Source organism: Oncorhynchus clarkii, chromosome 4 (genome assembly GCF_045791955.1).
Source record: "Oncorhynchus clarkii lewisi isolate Uvic-CL-2024 chromosome 4, UVic_Ocla_1.0, whole genome shotgun sequence".
Taxonomy (NCBI): domain Eukaryota; kingdom Metazoa; phylum Chordata; class Actinopteri; order Salmoniformes; family Salmonidae; genus Oncorhynchus; species Oncorhynchus clarkii.
Window position 1 is genome coordinate 86,284,023 of NC_092150.1, and position 15,287 is coordinate 86,299,309.

Genomic DNA, 15,287 nt, shown 5'->3' on the forward strand with positions numbered 1-15,287 from the left:
AACCATCCTCCGGGAGAACTCATGGGGGGGTAAACCATCCTCCGGGAGAGCTCATGGGGGGTCAACCATCCTCCGGGAGAACTCATGGGGGGGGTCAACCATCCTCCGGGAGAGCTCATGGGGGGGGGGGGTCAACCATCCTCCGGGAGAGCTCATGGGGGGGGGAATCAACCATCCTCCGGGAGAACTCATGGGGGGGTCAACCATCCTCCGGGAGAACTCATGGGGGGGGTCAACCATCCTCCGGGAGAGCTCATGGGGAAGGTAGGGGGGGTCAACCATCCCCCGGGAGAACTCATGGGGGGGGGTCAACCATCCTCCGGGAGAGCTCTAACAAACCACATTTTAGAGATCAGCTGCTCAACCGGACCTTGATAAACTAAGTGTTTGAGCAGGGCTTGATCAAAAGCCTGCACACCCAGTAACTCTGACTGAGGGTTGACCACGTGTATTTATACAGTTGCCTAACAGGTATTCTACTTTGTTGGGTGGGGGGTTATTGGTCTAGATTCCAAGCTATCTGCTCTAATGTTGCTATGTTGTAGAATGCCCTTGATGATACTAGCCAGATGGCCACAGCTAGATAAATACCTAGCAAGACGACAAAGAAGCAATAAAATTCACTCTCCATAATCACATACTGCCAATTGCCAGCCCATAGCCAAGTGTTTAGCTAGCTTATGTTAGCATATTCACTAGCTAGCACATCATAGTGCAGTGTGCTTAGCTAGCTAGCTAACATGGGCACCTGTTTTAATGGATACTAGCTAATCCATTGTGATTTTATTAGAATGTCAATACTAGCTACAGGGGTTAGCTAGCTAGCAGGAAGTAGTTAGTGTTGTGTCCATTGCGTCTGTGCACTTAGCTAGCTAACATCTCATAGCCTACATTGCATATGAAGTGTGACTAGCTCATCTGTGAACGTACGGAGAAAATGCCCACTCTAAAAAATATATTTATATATATATTTTTTTTGTTCCTGCACATGGGGGTTTGTGTTCTCTGATTGGCTTCGAAGTCAAGTTGTTGGCCACTGACGAACATTTTGATTCAACAAGTAGAACCGGTAGAATCGGCACACAGCAGGTACGCCGCCCACTGTGATAAGGCCGTACTTCTAGCCAGACGGGTTGCTGTTCTGTTCAGACTGGCCTCTTGGCATGATGCAGTGCCAATGTGCCAACGTAGTCCTTGCCAAAGGCTCATGCGTCACTCTCTGCCACCTCCCACCAGCCTGCATGCAGGTGACTCTGTTGCCTCTCCTTAGGGGATCAGAAAGGAAAGGTGATGACAGGAGGGTACCGGACCTGATTATCAAGGGCCGCCAAGTTTGTGTGTGTGTGTGTTTCTCCCAGGAATAGGCCTATGTGTATACTTACTCTATGGTCTATTTCTGTGAGTGTCGCCATCGGGCGGGCGTACCTGTCTCACCCACTGTGATAAGTTCCTATCGGCAGTGAGATTCTTGGTGTATTTAATGCTTTTAAGGAGTGTTACTCCTTTAAGGTCCAGCGGCCTCATACACTATATATACACCAGTATGTGGACACCCCTTTAAATTAGTGGATAGAGAATAACGTACTATTACCCAGGACATTACTGAGGTTAGAGAATAACATACTTACAATATATATATATATATATATATAATATATATATATATATACACACACACTTTGTGGACACCCCTTCAAATTAGTGGATTCAGCTATTTCAGCCACACCCATTGATGACCGGTGTATAAATCCAGCATAGCCATGCAATCTCCATAGACAAACACGGGTAGTAGAATGGCCTTACTGAAGAGCTCCGTGACTTTCAAAGCATGCCAACGAGTCAGTTAGTCAAATTTCTGCCCTGCTATAGCCGCCCCGGTCAACTGTAAGTGCTTTTATTGTGAAGTAGAAACTTTTTAAGGTCACAGAATGGGGACCGCCGAGTGCGGAAGCGTGTAGCGCGTACAAAATCTGTCCTCAGTTGTAACACTCACTTCTGAGTTCCAAACTGCCTCTGGAAGTAACGTCATCAGCACAATAAATGTTTGTCGGGAGCTTCCTGAAATGGGTGTCCATGGCTGAGCAGCTGCACACAAGCCTAAGATCACCATGCCCGAATGCATAGTGCCAACTATAAAGTTTGGTGGAGGAGGAATAATGGTCTGGGGCTGTTTTTCATTGTTTGTGCTAGGCCTCTTTGTTTCAGGGAAGGGAAATCATTAACGCTACAGCCTACAATTACATTCTAGACGATTCTGTGATTCCAACTTTGTGGCAACAGTTTGGGGAAGGCCCTTTTTGCTGTTTCAGCATGACAATGATCTGTGTACAAAGCGAGGTCCATACAGAAATGGTTTGTCAAGATCGGTGTGTGAGAACTTGACTGGCCTGCACTGAGCCCTGACCTCAACCCCATCGAACACCTTTGGGATGAATTGGAATGCCGACTGCGAGCCAGGCCTAATTGCCCATCATCAGTGTCCGACGTCACTAATGCTCTTGTGGCTGAATGGAAGCAAGTCCCCGTTGCGATGTTCCAACATCTAGTGGAAAGCCTTCCCAGAAGACTGGAGGTTGTTGTAGTGGCAAAGGAGGGGGGGGGGGGGGGCAAATGAGATGTTCGACAAGTGGGTGTCCACACACTTTTGGTCATGTAGTGTATATGTTATTTTCAGAGGTAGACCTGGCCAGCCAAAACCGTCAAATGCTCCATGTAAACGTGAATGGATTCTCAATTTGCAGTATGGTTCTGGAAACATAAAGCCAATTTTAAATCAAAATCATTTTCTCACTTGCAAAATACACACTTACTGTACACAGATTTAACCAGCTTTATCATAGTTGCAGCTGTCTTCCTCCATTCCACACAGGTTTTCGGAGCATGCTAGATAGAGAAACCACGTGTTAATTAGCTGTCTTCCGTCTACCAGTGCTGTAAACATGGAGATATGGCCATGTGGGAACACTAACCCCATATAACAGTGTTTATCAATGTGATGTTATTTATTTATTTAGTTTTAAATCTTGCTGATATGAAAGATAAGGTCCTTATGCTTTCAATGCCGTACCGCTAGAAATGTGTGTTAATGTTCAGACCAAGCATCGGGGCTCTTAACAAAAATTGGATCAGTTGTGGGCTATCTCTCCATCCATCACTCTTTCTCTGGGCTCTCTCTCCCTTTTCCCTCAGCCACAGCCTGGCTCCATCAGCTCCATCAGAGCAGAGGGCTGAATTCAAGGCATTAGTCAGGCCTATCAGATGGCAATTTCTTCACTGCAGTTCTCTGGCACACTGAGTGCTCTGTTTCCTAGACACATGCCTTCTCTCCCCTGCTCTCTGTGTTCCCAGACACATGCCTTCTCTCCCCTGCTCTCTGTGTTCCCAGACGTTTGAACAGAAGTGTACATTAGGCTGACATGACTAGTCAAGAAGAACATGATAGTTAGAGACCTCATGACCAGGAGGACTAGACTGTTTTCACTCTTCTTGTTGACCGACAACACAAAGCCTACTTCTGAGGGCAGAGTTGGTCAGATTCACAGTGTTTAATGGTCACATGTACAGGGTTGCAGGTGTGATTGCAGGGTACAGTGAAAATCTTAGGCTTCACGCTCCAACACGGAGGACTAAATGAAATAAGAGTAGAACAGCACAGTAAGAATTGTCCACTTTTCAAGATTTAGACACAATTTTCCACCCAGGTTTTGCTGAGTTTGTAATCTGATTTACAGCAGCAATCTGAGTACAGTAGAGTAGTTCTGGGAGTTATTCCCTCTTAACCAGACAGAAGGCTGAGTCCAAATGGCTCCTTATAAAGTGCACTACTTTTCATATATAGTGCACTACTTTTCATATATAGTGCACTACTTTTCATATATAGTGCACTACTTTTGACCGGAACCCTATGGGCCATGGTCAAAATTAGTGCATTAGACTATACAGGGAATAGGGTGCCATTTGGGACAGGCCCAAGATCAGATTTTAATACGTCTGGATCCAGCAGATCCCTTCTCACACCACAGACGCTGTGAGACATACGAGATGAGACAGGATGTGGAATTGTGCCAGAGAGGATGGCATGTTACCGGCACAAATGGCACGGTTGGTGAAATTTAATTTAGAATTAGAAGATGGGTGCTAGCTAGTGTTGGGCTAGCCTGCTCGTGTTGTGCTAGCCTGCTCGTGTTGTGCTAGCATGCTCGTGTTGTGCTAGCCTGCTCGTGTTGTGCTAGCCTGCTCGTGTTGGGCTAGCCTGCTCGTGTTGGGCTAGCCTGCTCGTGTTGGGCTAGCCTGCTCGTGTTGGGCTAGCCTGCTCGTGTTGGGCTAGCCTGCTGCATATGTAACATTGGTTAACATAGATACTCTTGTTTCGTCTGTCACAAGACTACATGGGTTGTAAGTTAATTAACTAGCTTACTACACGACATCCAGAGTAACATCTGTCGTGGGCGCCAATTCAGATATCTAGCCTAAATTGATTTATTTTGATCATTTGTTTTGATGCTATCGGTTTTGTTGTTTTTTCTACCAATTAATGTCCAGTCATATATCTGTTTTCAGCAGTGGCTGTATTGTGTGGGCCAGAGTGTTTTTTGTTTTTTATAAGGAAGTTTGTTTCTGTTGACAGACTGGTTTGTTCAAACTGTGAACATGGGTCTATTCCTGGCCGTATCAAACCAGGAAACATTCATTTCTATTGTCATTGTGTGTAAGAGAAACTGGATGACAGAGACCAGAACTATTCTTAAAATGCTTTGATGACGGGCCAGCTGAGAGCTCAACGGAAAGGTTGGGCCAATAGAAGCAGAGTAATATTAAGGTTATTGCAACTTGTAATGTGTTTATTACAGAAAAAACTCTTATTACACAGTTATTATCATTAACACCAATCAGTGTAATCCAATCTAAAGTAGCAGGTGTGGCAACACCATCATCCTAGAGTGAATCGATCACGCAGCACGCGTCCATGCCTCCTGGTAACCTTTGGTTACGTGCCTCTGCAGAGGACAAGAAGACTATGGAGGAGACACATGAGGTCAGATGATTTTAGGAATATAAAGGAGAAAAAAAGATTTTGCACAACACAAGAGAAAGTAGTACAAGAGGTTCTCCTGGCAATCTTAATGTAGTTAGGCTACAGGCTAATCGGGCTGCTTTGTGTTGGAAGGATTTCACAACCTTGGATTTAATAGGTTTGGATTTACTTTTCCACATCCTTAGCCTTGAGAAAGTAATCAAACTCATTCTGCTTTGGGCTTACTTTCACAGATCACAGTCTGCTATAGCAGCATCGCTGCTTTGGGCTTCCCTTCACAGATCACAGTCTCTGCTATAGCAGCATCGCTGCTTTGGGCTTCCCTTCACAGATCACAGTCTCTGCTATAGCAGCATCGCTGCTTTGGGCTTCCCTTCACAGATCACAGTCTCTGCTATAGCAGCATCGCTGCTTTGGGCTTACTTTCACAGATCACAGTCTCTGCTATAGCAGCATCGCTGCTTTGGGCTTCCCTTCACAGATCACAGTCTCTGCTATAGCAGCATCGCTGCTTTGGGCTTCCCTTCACAGATCACAGTCTCTGCTATAGCAGCATCGCTGCTTTGGGCTTCCCTTCACAGATCACAGTCTCTGCTATAGCAGCATTGCTGCTTTGGGCTTACTTTCACAGATCACAGTCTCTGCTATAGCAGCATCGCTGCTTTGGGCTTCCCTTCACAGATCACAGTCTCTGCTATAGCAGCATCGCTGCTTTGGGCTTCCCTTCACAGATCACAGTCTCTGCTATAGCAGCATCGCTGCTTTGGGCTTCCCTTCACAGATCACAGTCTCTGCTATAGCAGCATCACTGCTTTGCAAACACACTGTCAAACAGTCGTACAACCAGCTAGGCTACATCTGAAGAGCTCCTTTGAACTAACACAATATAACAGTTGATGTAGCTTTTGTGTTTGTTTGTTGTCGATTAGAGAGGCGGGGCCATCTTGTCCATACAGAGTCCCATCTGCGTCAACAAAGCTTTTCATTATATCCTGGAGTGCATTACAAGTGCAACCAATGCACTGATAAGGATAACACCCAACATTTGACTGTTTTTCTATCTGTTGGCCGTACTTCTAGCCAGACGGGTTGCTGTTCTGTTCAGACTGGCCTCTTGGCATGATGCAGTGCCACTGTGCCAACGTAGTCCTTGCCAAAGGCCCATGCGTCACTCTCTGCCTACTTCCACCAGACATTTTTCTGAGCGTCGCCATCAGGCATGTGTGTGTGTCTTGCCACTAGGTCTGTGCCAGTCTTGTGTCGTTACCTACCAGGCCTCCATTCTAATGCAAGCAAAAACAGGAGCCAATCACATTTCCCTCCTCCTCTGTTCTATTCAGCTCAGCGGCTCCATGCTGTTAGCTCCATGCTGTTAGCTCCTCCATGCTAGCAGCTCCATGCTGTTAGCTCCATGCTAGCAGCTCCATGCTAGCAGCTCCATGCTGTTAGCTAGCTAGCAGCTCCATGCTGTTAGCTAGCTAGCAGCTCCATGCTGTTAGCTAGCTAGCAGCTCCATGCTGTTAGCTAGCTAGCAGCGCCATGATGTTAGCTAGCAGCGCCATGCTGTTAGCTAGCTAGCAGCGCCATGCTGTTATCTAGCAGCTCCATGCTGTTAGCTAGCTAGCAGCGCCATGCTATTATCTAGCAGCTCCATGATATTAGCTAGCAGCTACAAGGCGCTCAGCAGGCTGCCCGCTACTCTCCTAAGGCATGCTGCCTGGCCTGTCGGGATAGCTTGCTACTGTTATGTTCAGAAACCATGCTATTAGCTTATGGCTATCAATAGCTACCAGATCAGCAGGCTGGCTGTGACTACTGGCTGTCTCTGAGCTAATGGACCCGCTGCCCTCTCTCTCCTGAGGTACGCTGCCTGCCAGGCTTCCGCCACTGCCTGCTGACTAATGACTAAAGCAGCCTAGCGCTAGGCTATCGCTCCCAAGTCTAGCAATCAAGCTTCTGCACCTGGATCTCATTTGTGTTTTAATGATCTTGATTCCTGGATGTGGATTTGATTTGTCCGTTTTTGTTTTCACCCCTAGAGCGCTAGTGTTACGGGTTGTTTCTCTGGGAGGGCTCACTCAGGCCCTGCTGGTTTAAAGGGGTTTAACTGTAAAACATCTCTCTCTCTGCTGACTTTGCTCCTTTCTTCTCTTCGTCCCCAGCTGTTTCTTGGAACCCAACGGTTCTTTTCCCCTCTGGGTTCTGGACTGGGGGGCTAGTGGATTGGGGGGGGGTGCTGGTGGATGGGGCGGCGGGATTTCCGCTTCTGCTCTGAATACTGGAAGTCACTACTGCTCCCTCTCTCTCTCTGTCCAGCTGTGTCTCTCTCTCTGTGTCTCTCTCTCTGTCCCGCTGTGTCTCTGTCTCTCTCTCTCTGTCCCGCTGTCTCTCTCTCGCTGTCTCTCTGTCTTTCCTCCTCCCCCCTGTGCCCTCAGCTCCAATGTCTGTGTTCTTGTTTTACTGTCGAGTCTCTCACTCTCTCTGTCTCTCTCTCGCTCTCTGTCCCGCTGTCTCTCTGTCTTTCCTCGTCCCCCCCCTGTGCCCTCAGCTCCAATGTCTGTGTTCTTGTTTTACTGTCGAGTCTCTCACTCTCTCTGTCTCTGTCTCTCTCTCTCTGTCTCTCTCTCGCTCTCTGTCCCGCTGTCTCTCTGTCTTTCCTCGTCCCCCCCTGTGCCCTCAGCTCCAATGTCTGTGTTCTTGTTTTACTGTCGAGTCTCTCACTCTCTCTGTCTCTGTCTCTCTCTCTCTGTCTCTCTCTCGCTCTCTGTCCCGCTGTCTCTCTGTCTTTCCTCGTCCCCCCCTGTGCCCTCAGCTCCAATGTCTGTGTTCTTGTTTTACTGTCGAGTCTCACTCTCTTTTCCCCCCTTTCTTTTATTCTTGACATATTCTTGACATATTTCTCGTTCATCCCAGTAGATTAGCTAGCATATTAATATAGCTAGCATATTATATTTCCCGGTGTAGTCCTCCACAGTTCAGAAAGTCTGTTTTTAGTGTGACAGCAGCAGTGTGAGCAGACCACAGCAGAGATCAGAGGAAGTTTCCAAGCTGATGGTGATGAAACTGATGTGTTCTGTAATGGGAGAGCTAATGTAACGATACGTAGGCCTCTGTCTGAACCCTCTGTCTGTCTCTGATACTGTCAGAGTGTAAACAGGACTCTCTCGCTCTCTCTGACTCTCTCAATTCAGTTTACTTTATTGACATTGACAATGGAAGTGTTTTCCTTTCAAAGTAAACATATATAAGAAAGACAGGAATATACCAGACTGTTTGTAATGAAGCGATAACAGTGATGAAGGTACTCGTATTAACAACAATTACAACACAGAATATGCTAATATGAATAATCAGCACTTTCACCAACTATGTATCTTAAAGTTTATTTTCATCATTTAGGCTTTATAATTCTTTAATGTTTAATTTTTTTAAATTTTGAGGAGCATTTTCTGTCAAGTAGATCTCTTCCTGGGGGCATAATGACCCTAGGCTGCCATCTCTGGGCTGCCATCTCTGGGCTGCCAGGTTTGCCTGTAAGGACCAGTCTCTATGGCCAGACTGTGCTCAGGAAGTCTGTACATAGAAAACCACTATCAGTCATAGTGGTCAGATAGTCTAGCTCCTTGTACACTCTGTGTCTTTTTATTTGTCATGGTTTCATTCTAATAGGTGATATATTTTAGATTATTTTTTTTGCTTAGTGATAATTTGACCAGATTTTTCTGAGTTGTCCTGAGGCTTTGGTCCTGTCTACACTTCACACTCACATGTGGCTTCTGCTATCAGAATACGAAGATTGCATTGAAAAGAAGGGTCTAGACTAGAGGTCGGCCGATTAATCGGAATGGCCGATTTAATTGGGGCCGATTTTGAAGTTTTCACAACAATCGGAAATCTGTATTTTTAATTCAAAAAACAACTACAACCTTTATTTAACTCGGCAAGTCAGTTAAGAACACGTTCTTATTTTCAATGACGGCCTACCGGGGAACAGTGGGTTAACTGCCTTGTTCAGGGGCAGAACAACAGATTTTCACCTTATCCGCTCTGGGATTCAATCTTGCAACCTTACAGTTAACTAGTCCAACGCTCTAACCACTTGCCTCACGAGGAGCCTGCCTGTTACGCGAATGCAGTAAGAAGCCAAGGTAAGTTGCTAGCTAGCATTAAACTTATCTTATAAAAAACAATCAATCAATCATAATCACTAGTTATCAACACATGGTTGATGATATTACTAGTTTATCTAGCGTGTCCTGCGCTACATATAATCGATGCAACGCTGGGGGATGATTTAAATTGTGTCATTTCTCTTGCGTTCATTGCACGCAGAGTCAGGGTATATTCAGCAGTTTGGGCCGCTTGGCTCGTTGCAAACTAATTTTCCAGAATTTTACGTAATTAGGACATAACATTGAAGGTTGTACAATGTAACAGGAATATTTAGACTCATGGATGCCACCCGTTAGATAAAATACGGAACGGTTCTGTATTTCACTGAAAGAATAAACGTTTTGTTTTCTAAATGATAGTTTCCGGATTCTACCATATTAATGACATAAGGCTCGTATTTCTGTGTGTTATTATGTTATAACTAAGTCTATGATTTGATAGAGCAGTCTGACTGAGCGGTGGTAGGCACCAGCAGGTTCGTAAGCCTCATTTAATCAGCACTTTCGTGCGTTTTGCCAGCAGCTCTTCGCTGTGCTACAAGCATTGCGCTGTTTAAGACTTCAAGCCTATCAACTCCCGAGATTAGGCTGGTGTAACCGATGTGAAATGGCTAGCTAGTTAGCAGGGTGCACGCTAATAGCGTTTCAAACGTCACTCGCTCTGAGACTTGGAGTGGTTGTTCCCTTTGCTCTGCATGGGTAACGCTGCTTCGAGGGTGGCTGTTGTCGTTGTGTTCCTGGTTCGAGCCCAGGTAGGAGCGAGGAGAGGGACGGAAGCTATACTGTTACACTGGCAATACTAAAGTGCCTATAAGAACATCCAATAGTCAAAGGTATATAAAATACAAATGGTATAGAGAGAAATAGTCCTATAATTCCTATAATAACTACAACCTAATACTGCTTACCTGGGAATATTGAAGACTCATGTTAAAAGGAACCACCAGCTTTCATATGTTCTCATGTTCTGAGCAATGAACTTAAACGTTAGCTTTTCTTACATGGCACATATTGCACTTTTACTTTTCCAACTCTTTGTTTTTGCATTATTTAAACCAAATTGAACATGTTTCATTATTTGGGAGTCCAATAGGGCGGCGCACAATTGTCCCAGCGTCGTCCGGGTTTGGCCGGGGTAGGCCGTCATTGTAAATAAGAATTTGTTCTTAACTGACTTAGATAAATAAAATACATTTTTAAGTGTAGATGCATGACCTGTTCAGAGCGCCCTATGTTCAGAGCGCCCTATGTTCAGAGCGCCCTATGTTCAGAGCGCCCTATGTTCAGAGCGCCCTATGTTCAGAGCGCCCTATGTTCAGAGCGCCCTATGTTCAGACTGCTAAAGCTGCATGAACTGTCAAATCTAGACACAGCCTTGGTTGGGTGGTAGAAGTTAGTGAATTGAGCCTCGGGACCAGCTGGCTGAGGGGACTCGTCTCTATGGTCACCTCTTGGCATCTCTCTATCTCCTCCTGAGGAGATCAGCGCGCTACACACACACACGGTCAATCTGCCATCCTCTGGATTAGTAATCCAACTGAAATGTGTTGCGGAGAGTTCAGACTGCAGAGTAAATCCTCTCTCTCTGCCTCTGTTTCTCTCACATTCTCTCTCTGTTATGTAATCGTTGCTGTATGTTGATACTGTACTAATTTGTCCCCCCCCCCCCCCCCCCCCACGCTGCCCTGCAGGTTAAGGCTTAGAGGACTGTAGAGTTTCCAGGGGAAAAGATGAGTGATGGAATGGTATTGTGTGAGACGAGAGCCCTGGCCTCCTCTTCCTCTCCAGTCCACAGGCTGGCTACGTCTGCAATCCTCTTCCTCCTCCTCTCCCTGCTCCCCCACGGACACGCATCAGGTAAGAGACAGCGCCACCCAAAGAAATACCCACACCGGCGCAGCGCAGACACACCGACGCAGCGCAGACACACCGACGCAGCGCAGACACACCGACGCAGCGCAGACACACCGACGCAGCGCAGACACACCGACGCAGCGCAGACACACCGACGCAGCGCAGACACACCGACGCAGCGCAGACACACCGACGCAGCGCAGACACACCGACGCAGCGCAGACACACCGGCGCAGCGCAGACACACCGGCGCAGCGCAGACACACAGACACGCCAGCGCAGCAGAGACACGCCGGCGCAGCAGAGACACGCCGGCGCAGCACAGACACGCCGGCGCAGCACAGACACGCCGGCGCAGCACAGACACGCCGGCGCAGCACACACACGCCGGCGCAGCACACACACGCCGGCGCAGCACACACACGCTGGCGCAGCAAAGACACACAGACGCAGCATACCCATTAATGCGTGGAGTCTTTGTACCCCTCCCTCAGTTTTTCCTTTCTCTCGTCTTCGTTGCTCCAGAAGGTCGTTGCTGCGTTGCTCCTCACCCTGCACAAAAACACACTCCACACAGATTGCTTGAGAGCCTTGCTAGATGTCCTTACCGAAGCAGGCAGATGTCTGTGTGTAGAGGGGTGTGGTGTGATGCAGTGGCCCCAGGGATGTTTTTTTCAGAGCTCTAATTGATTTCCCTTTTTAATGTGACATCTGAAAATAGTTCCCCTCCGTGTGTGTGTGTGTGTGTGTGTGTGTGTGTTAGGGCTGGCACAATTATAATTATGTTCCAGACGGTTATGGATGAAGACCGTCATGATAAATTCTTAACAACGTGATGAAACAAGCAAGGTGTTGTAGCAACAGAGTCTTCGGTGGGGGACAGTAGATTGACATAGGCTAGTGATGTTAATGTTGTTTTACTTGTCTTGTTGGCTAGTGATGTTGTTACTTGTCTTGTTGGCTAGTGATGTTGTTACTTGTCTTGTTGGCTAGTGATGTTGTTACTTGTCTTGTTGGCTAGTGATGTTGTTGTTACTTGTCTTGTTGGCTAGTGATGTTGTTGTTACTTGTCTTGTTGGCTAGTGATGTTGTTGTTACTTGTCTTGTTGGCTAGTGATGTTGTTTTACTTGTCTTGTTGGCTAGTGATGTTGCTGTTGGTTACTCGTCTTGTTGGCTGGCGATGTTGCTGTTGGTTACTCGTCTTGTTGGCTGGCGATGTTGCTGTTGGTTACTCGTCTTGTTGGCTGGCTGTTGCTGTTGGTTACTCGTCTTGTTGGCTGGCGATGTTGCTGTTGGTTACTCGTCTTGTTGGCTAACGATGTTGCTGTTGGTTACTCGTCTTGTTGGCTAACGATGTTGCTGTTGGTTACTCGTCTTGTTGGCTAACGATGTTGCTGTTGGTTACTCGTCTTGTTGGCTAACGATGTTGCTGTTGGTTACTCGTCTTGTTGGCTAACGATGTTGCTGTTGGTTACTCGTCTTGTTGGCTAACGATGTTGCTGTTGGTTACTCGTCTTGTTGGCTAACGATGTTGCTGTTGGTTACTCGTCATGTTGCTGTTGGTTACTCGTCTTGTTGGCTGATGAAAAGTAAGTGTTGGACAGTCGTTCTAATGTCTTCAAATGACACATTGGAATTCAGTAAGAAGGGGACCTCTCATCATTCCATCCTCCACTTGCATGTTCTGTTAAGATGAATTACCATAATGTGATTTCTGTCATTCTGAACATCGTGGCTGAACATCCTAATCAGGTTAGGAACCCAATGCATATGGGCCCGGTAAATGTCCGGTAAATTTAAAATGCTGCTGGTCAAATGTCTGGGACCCCATTCTCCTAACTGTGTGTGCCTCTGCCCATATATTCCCACCAGATAAACAGATCACAGAGATGGCATACCTGGCAGAAACATTATTATTATTATTATTGTTGTTGTTGTTATTATTGTTATTATCAGCTTTACTGGCCCATGTTTATTTGATATCTCTCATCCTCTGGTCTAGGGCTGGATTGGTCTCATTTACCATTTTAGTCTGTGACTTTGTCTGAATTATTTTCCTCTGTCCTTGTTTCCTATTTAATTCCTCTCAAAGCTCATTGGAAGAGGAGGTCAGAGGGAGGTACCTTAGATCATTCCTCCTCCAATGAGCTTTGGGAGGAACTGAGGAAACCAGTACGAAGGTAGCAAGGATTTGATGTTTAGAAACGTCCCAAGCCTTCATTTCCTCCCCTCTAGCCATCTCACCATGTACCCCCCCCCCCCCCCCATCATAACACCTTATTCCCACAGGACACATCACATACAGGAGCCGGAGGATTAGTCTGGTGGAGGGTTTCATGACATTACTCTTGACAGGCTTATTCCAGCCACAGGAAAAAACAAAGTCACGGCAGGGGAATAGAGATGAATAGTGAGCAGAAATGTAGACCTATTCGTCGGGCATATTAAGACTTGTTGTTGTCAAACAGGCTCCAAAGAAACTTGCCAAACAGGCTTCACCGGAACATTGAAGACACAGGATGTGAAAACGGCTGTATAGAGTAGAGGTCGACCGATTTTTATGATTTTTCAACAACGATACCGATTATTAGAGGACCAAAAAAAGCCGATACCGATTAATCGGTTGGTTTTTATTTATTGATTTATTTCTAATAATGACCATTACAACAATACTGATTGAACACCTAATTTAACTTAATATAATACATCAATAAAATCAACTTAACCTCAAGTAAATAATGAAACATGTTCAATTTGGTTTAAATAATGCAAAAACAAAGTGTTGGAGAAGAAAGTAAACGTGCAATATGTGCCATGTAAGAAAGCTAACGTTTCAGTTCCTTGCTCAGAACATGAGAACATATGAAAGCTGGTGGTTCCTTTTAACATGAGGCTTCAAATATTCCCAGGTAAGAAGTTTTAGATTGTAGTTATTATTGAAATTATAGGACTATTTCCCTCTATACCATTTGTATTTCATTAACCTTTGACTATTGGATGTTCTTATAGGCACTTCAGTATTGCCAGTGTAACGGTATAGCTTCCGTCCCTCTCCTCGCTCCTCCCTGGGCTCGAACCAGCAACACAACGACAATTAGCGCGCGCTAACGAGCTAGCCATTTCACTTCGGTTACACCAGCCTAATCTCGGGAGTTGATAGGCTTGAAGTCATAAACCGTACAATGCTTGACGCACAACGAAGAGCTGCTGTCAAACCGCACGAAAGTGCTGTTTACGCGCCTGCTTCTGCCTACCACTGCTCATTCAGATACTTAGATGCTTGTATGCTCAGTCATATTATACGCAACGCAGGACACGCTAGATAATATCTAGTAATATCATCAACCATGTGTAGTTAACTAGTGATTATGATTGATTGTTTTTTATAAGATAAGTTTAATGCTAGCTAGCAACTTACCTTGGCTTACTGCATTCGCGTAACAGGCAGTCTCCTTGTGGAGTGCAACGAGAGAGAGGCAGGTCTAGTTAACTGTAAGGTTGCAAGATTGGATCCCCCGAGCTGACAAGGTGAAAATCTGTTGTTCTGCCCCTGAACGAGGCAAGTTAACCCACTGTTCCTAGGCCGTCATTGAAAATAAGAATGTGTTCTTATCTGACTTGCCTCGTTAAATAAAGGTTCAAATAAAATAAAAATTGGCAAATCGACGCCCAAAAAATACCGATTTACGATTGTTATGAAAACTTCAAATCGGACCTAATTAATCGGCCATTCCGATTAATCGGTCGACCTCTAGTGTAGAGAGGTTGAACTCGCATGCCTCTACGCTACAGTATGTTATTCTGTAACACACACCAAGGGGAAGCAACTGTCTCTAGACAGCTGTGTAGTTCCAGAGAATGTGATCTCAGAGAGACGGTCAATATGGGGAATAAATGATACGTTGTTCGTTCGTTGTAGTCAGTTACGATAAGCTCTCACTCTCTCTCTCCCTCTGGACACATCTACATCTCTGCTCTGATTCAGTCTCTTGACTTTTCTAGTAGTATAGCATTTACCAGATGGTTAGGACTAAATCTCTCACTGATTCTGAGGAAAGGCTGGGCAGGAAGTGAACAGCGGGGGCTAAAAGTCACTCTCTCACACAGACCAGGTCCCGGTTTCCCAAAAGAAAGATACGGCTAAGTTAATCACTAGAACCACATGATCCTATTGTTCCAAGAGGATCTTTGCATGATGCTTTTGGGAAAGTGTGTGTGTGTGTGT

The 15,287-nt window shown here is 45.8% G+C and overlaps 1 protein-coding gene across 2 annotated transcripts in view; it reads left to right on the forward strand.

Annotated features, from left to right (window-relative positions):
• The window catches only part of LOC139407399 (sushi domain containing 6), a 67,731-nt gene that overhangs the window by 6,305 nt on the left and 46,139 nt on the right, over positions 1-15,287 (forward strand). For both annotated transcript variants that reach the window (XR_011634095.1, XM_071151148.1), the window contains exon 2: positions 10,899-11,064. Coding sequence is in view for 1 of the 2 variants with exons in the window: in XM_071151148.1 (XP_071007249.1) it covers positions 10,938-11,064 (127 nt within the window). In the remaining variant the exon portion in view is untranslated. The remainder of the gene's footprint in view (positions 1-10,898; positions 11,065-15,287) is intronic.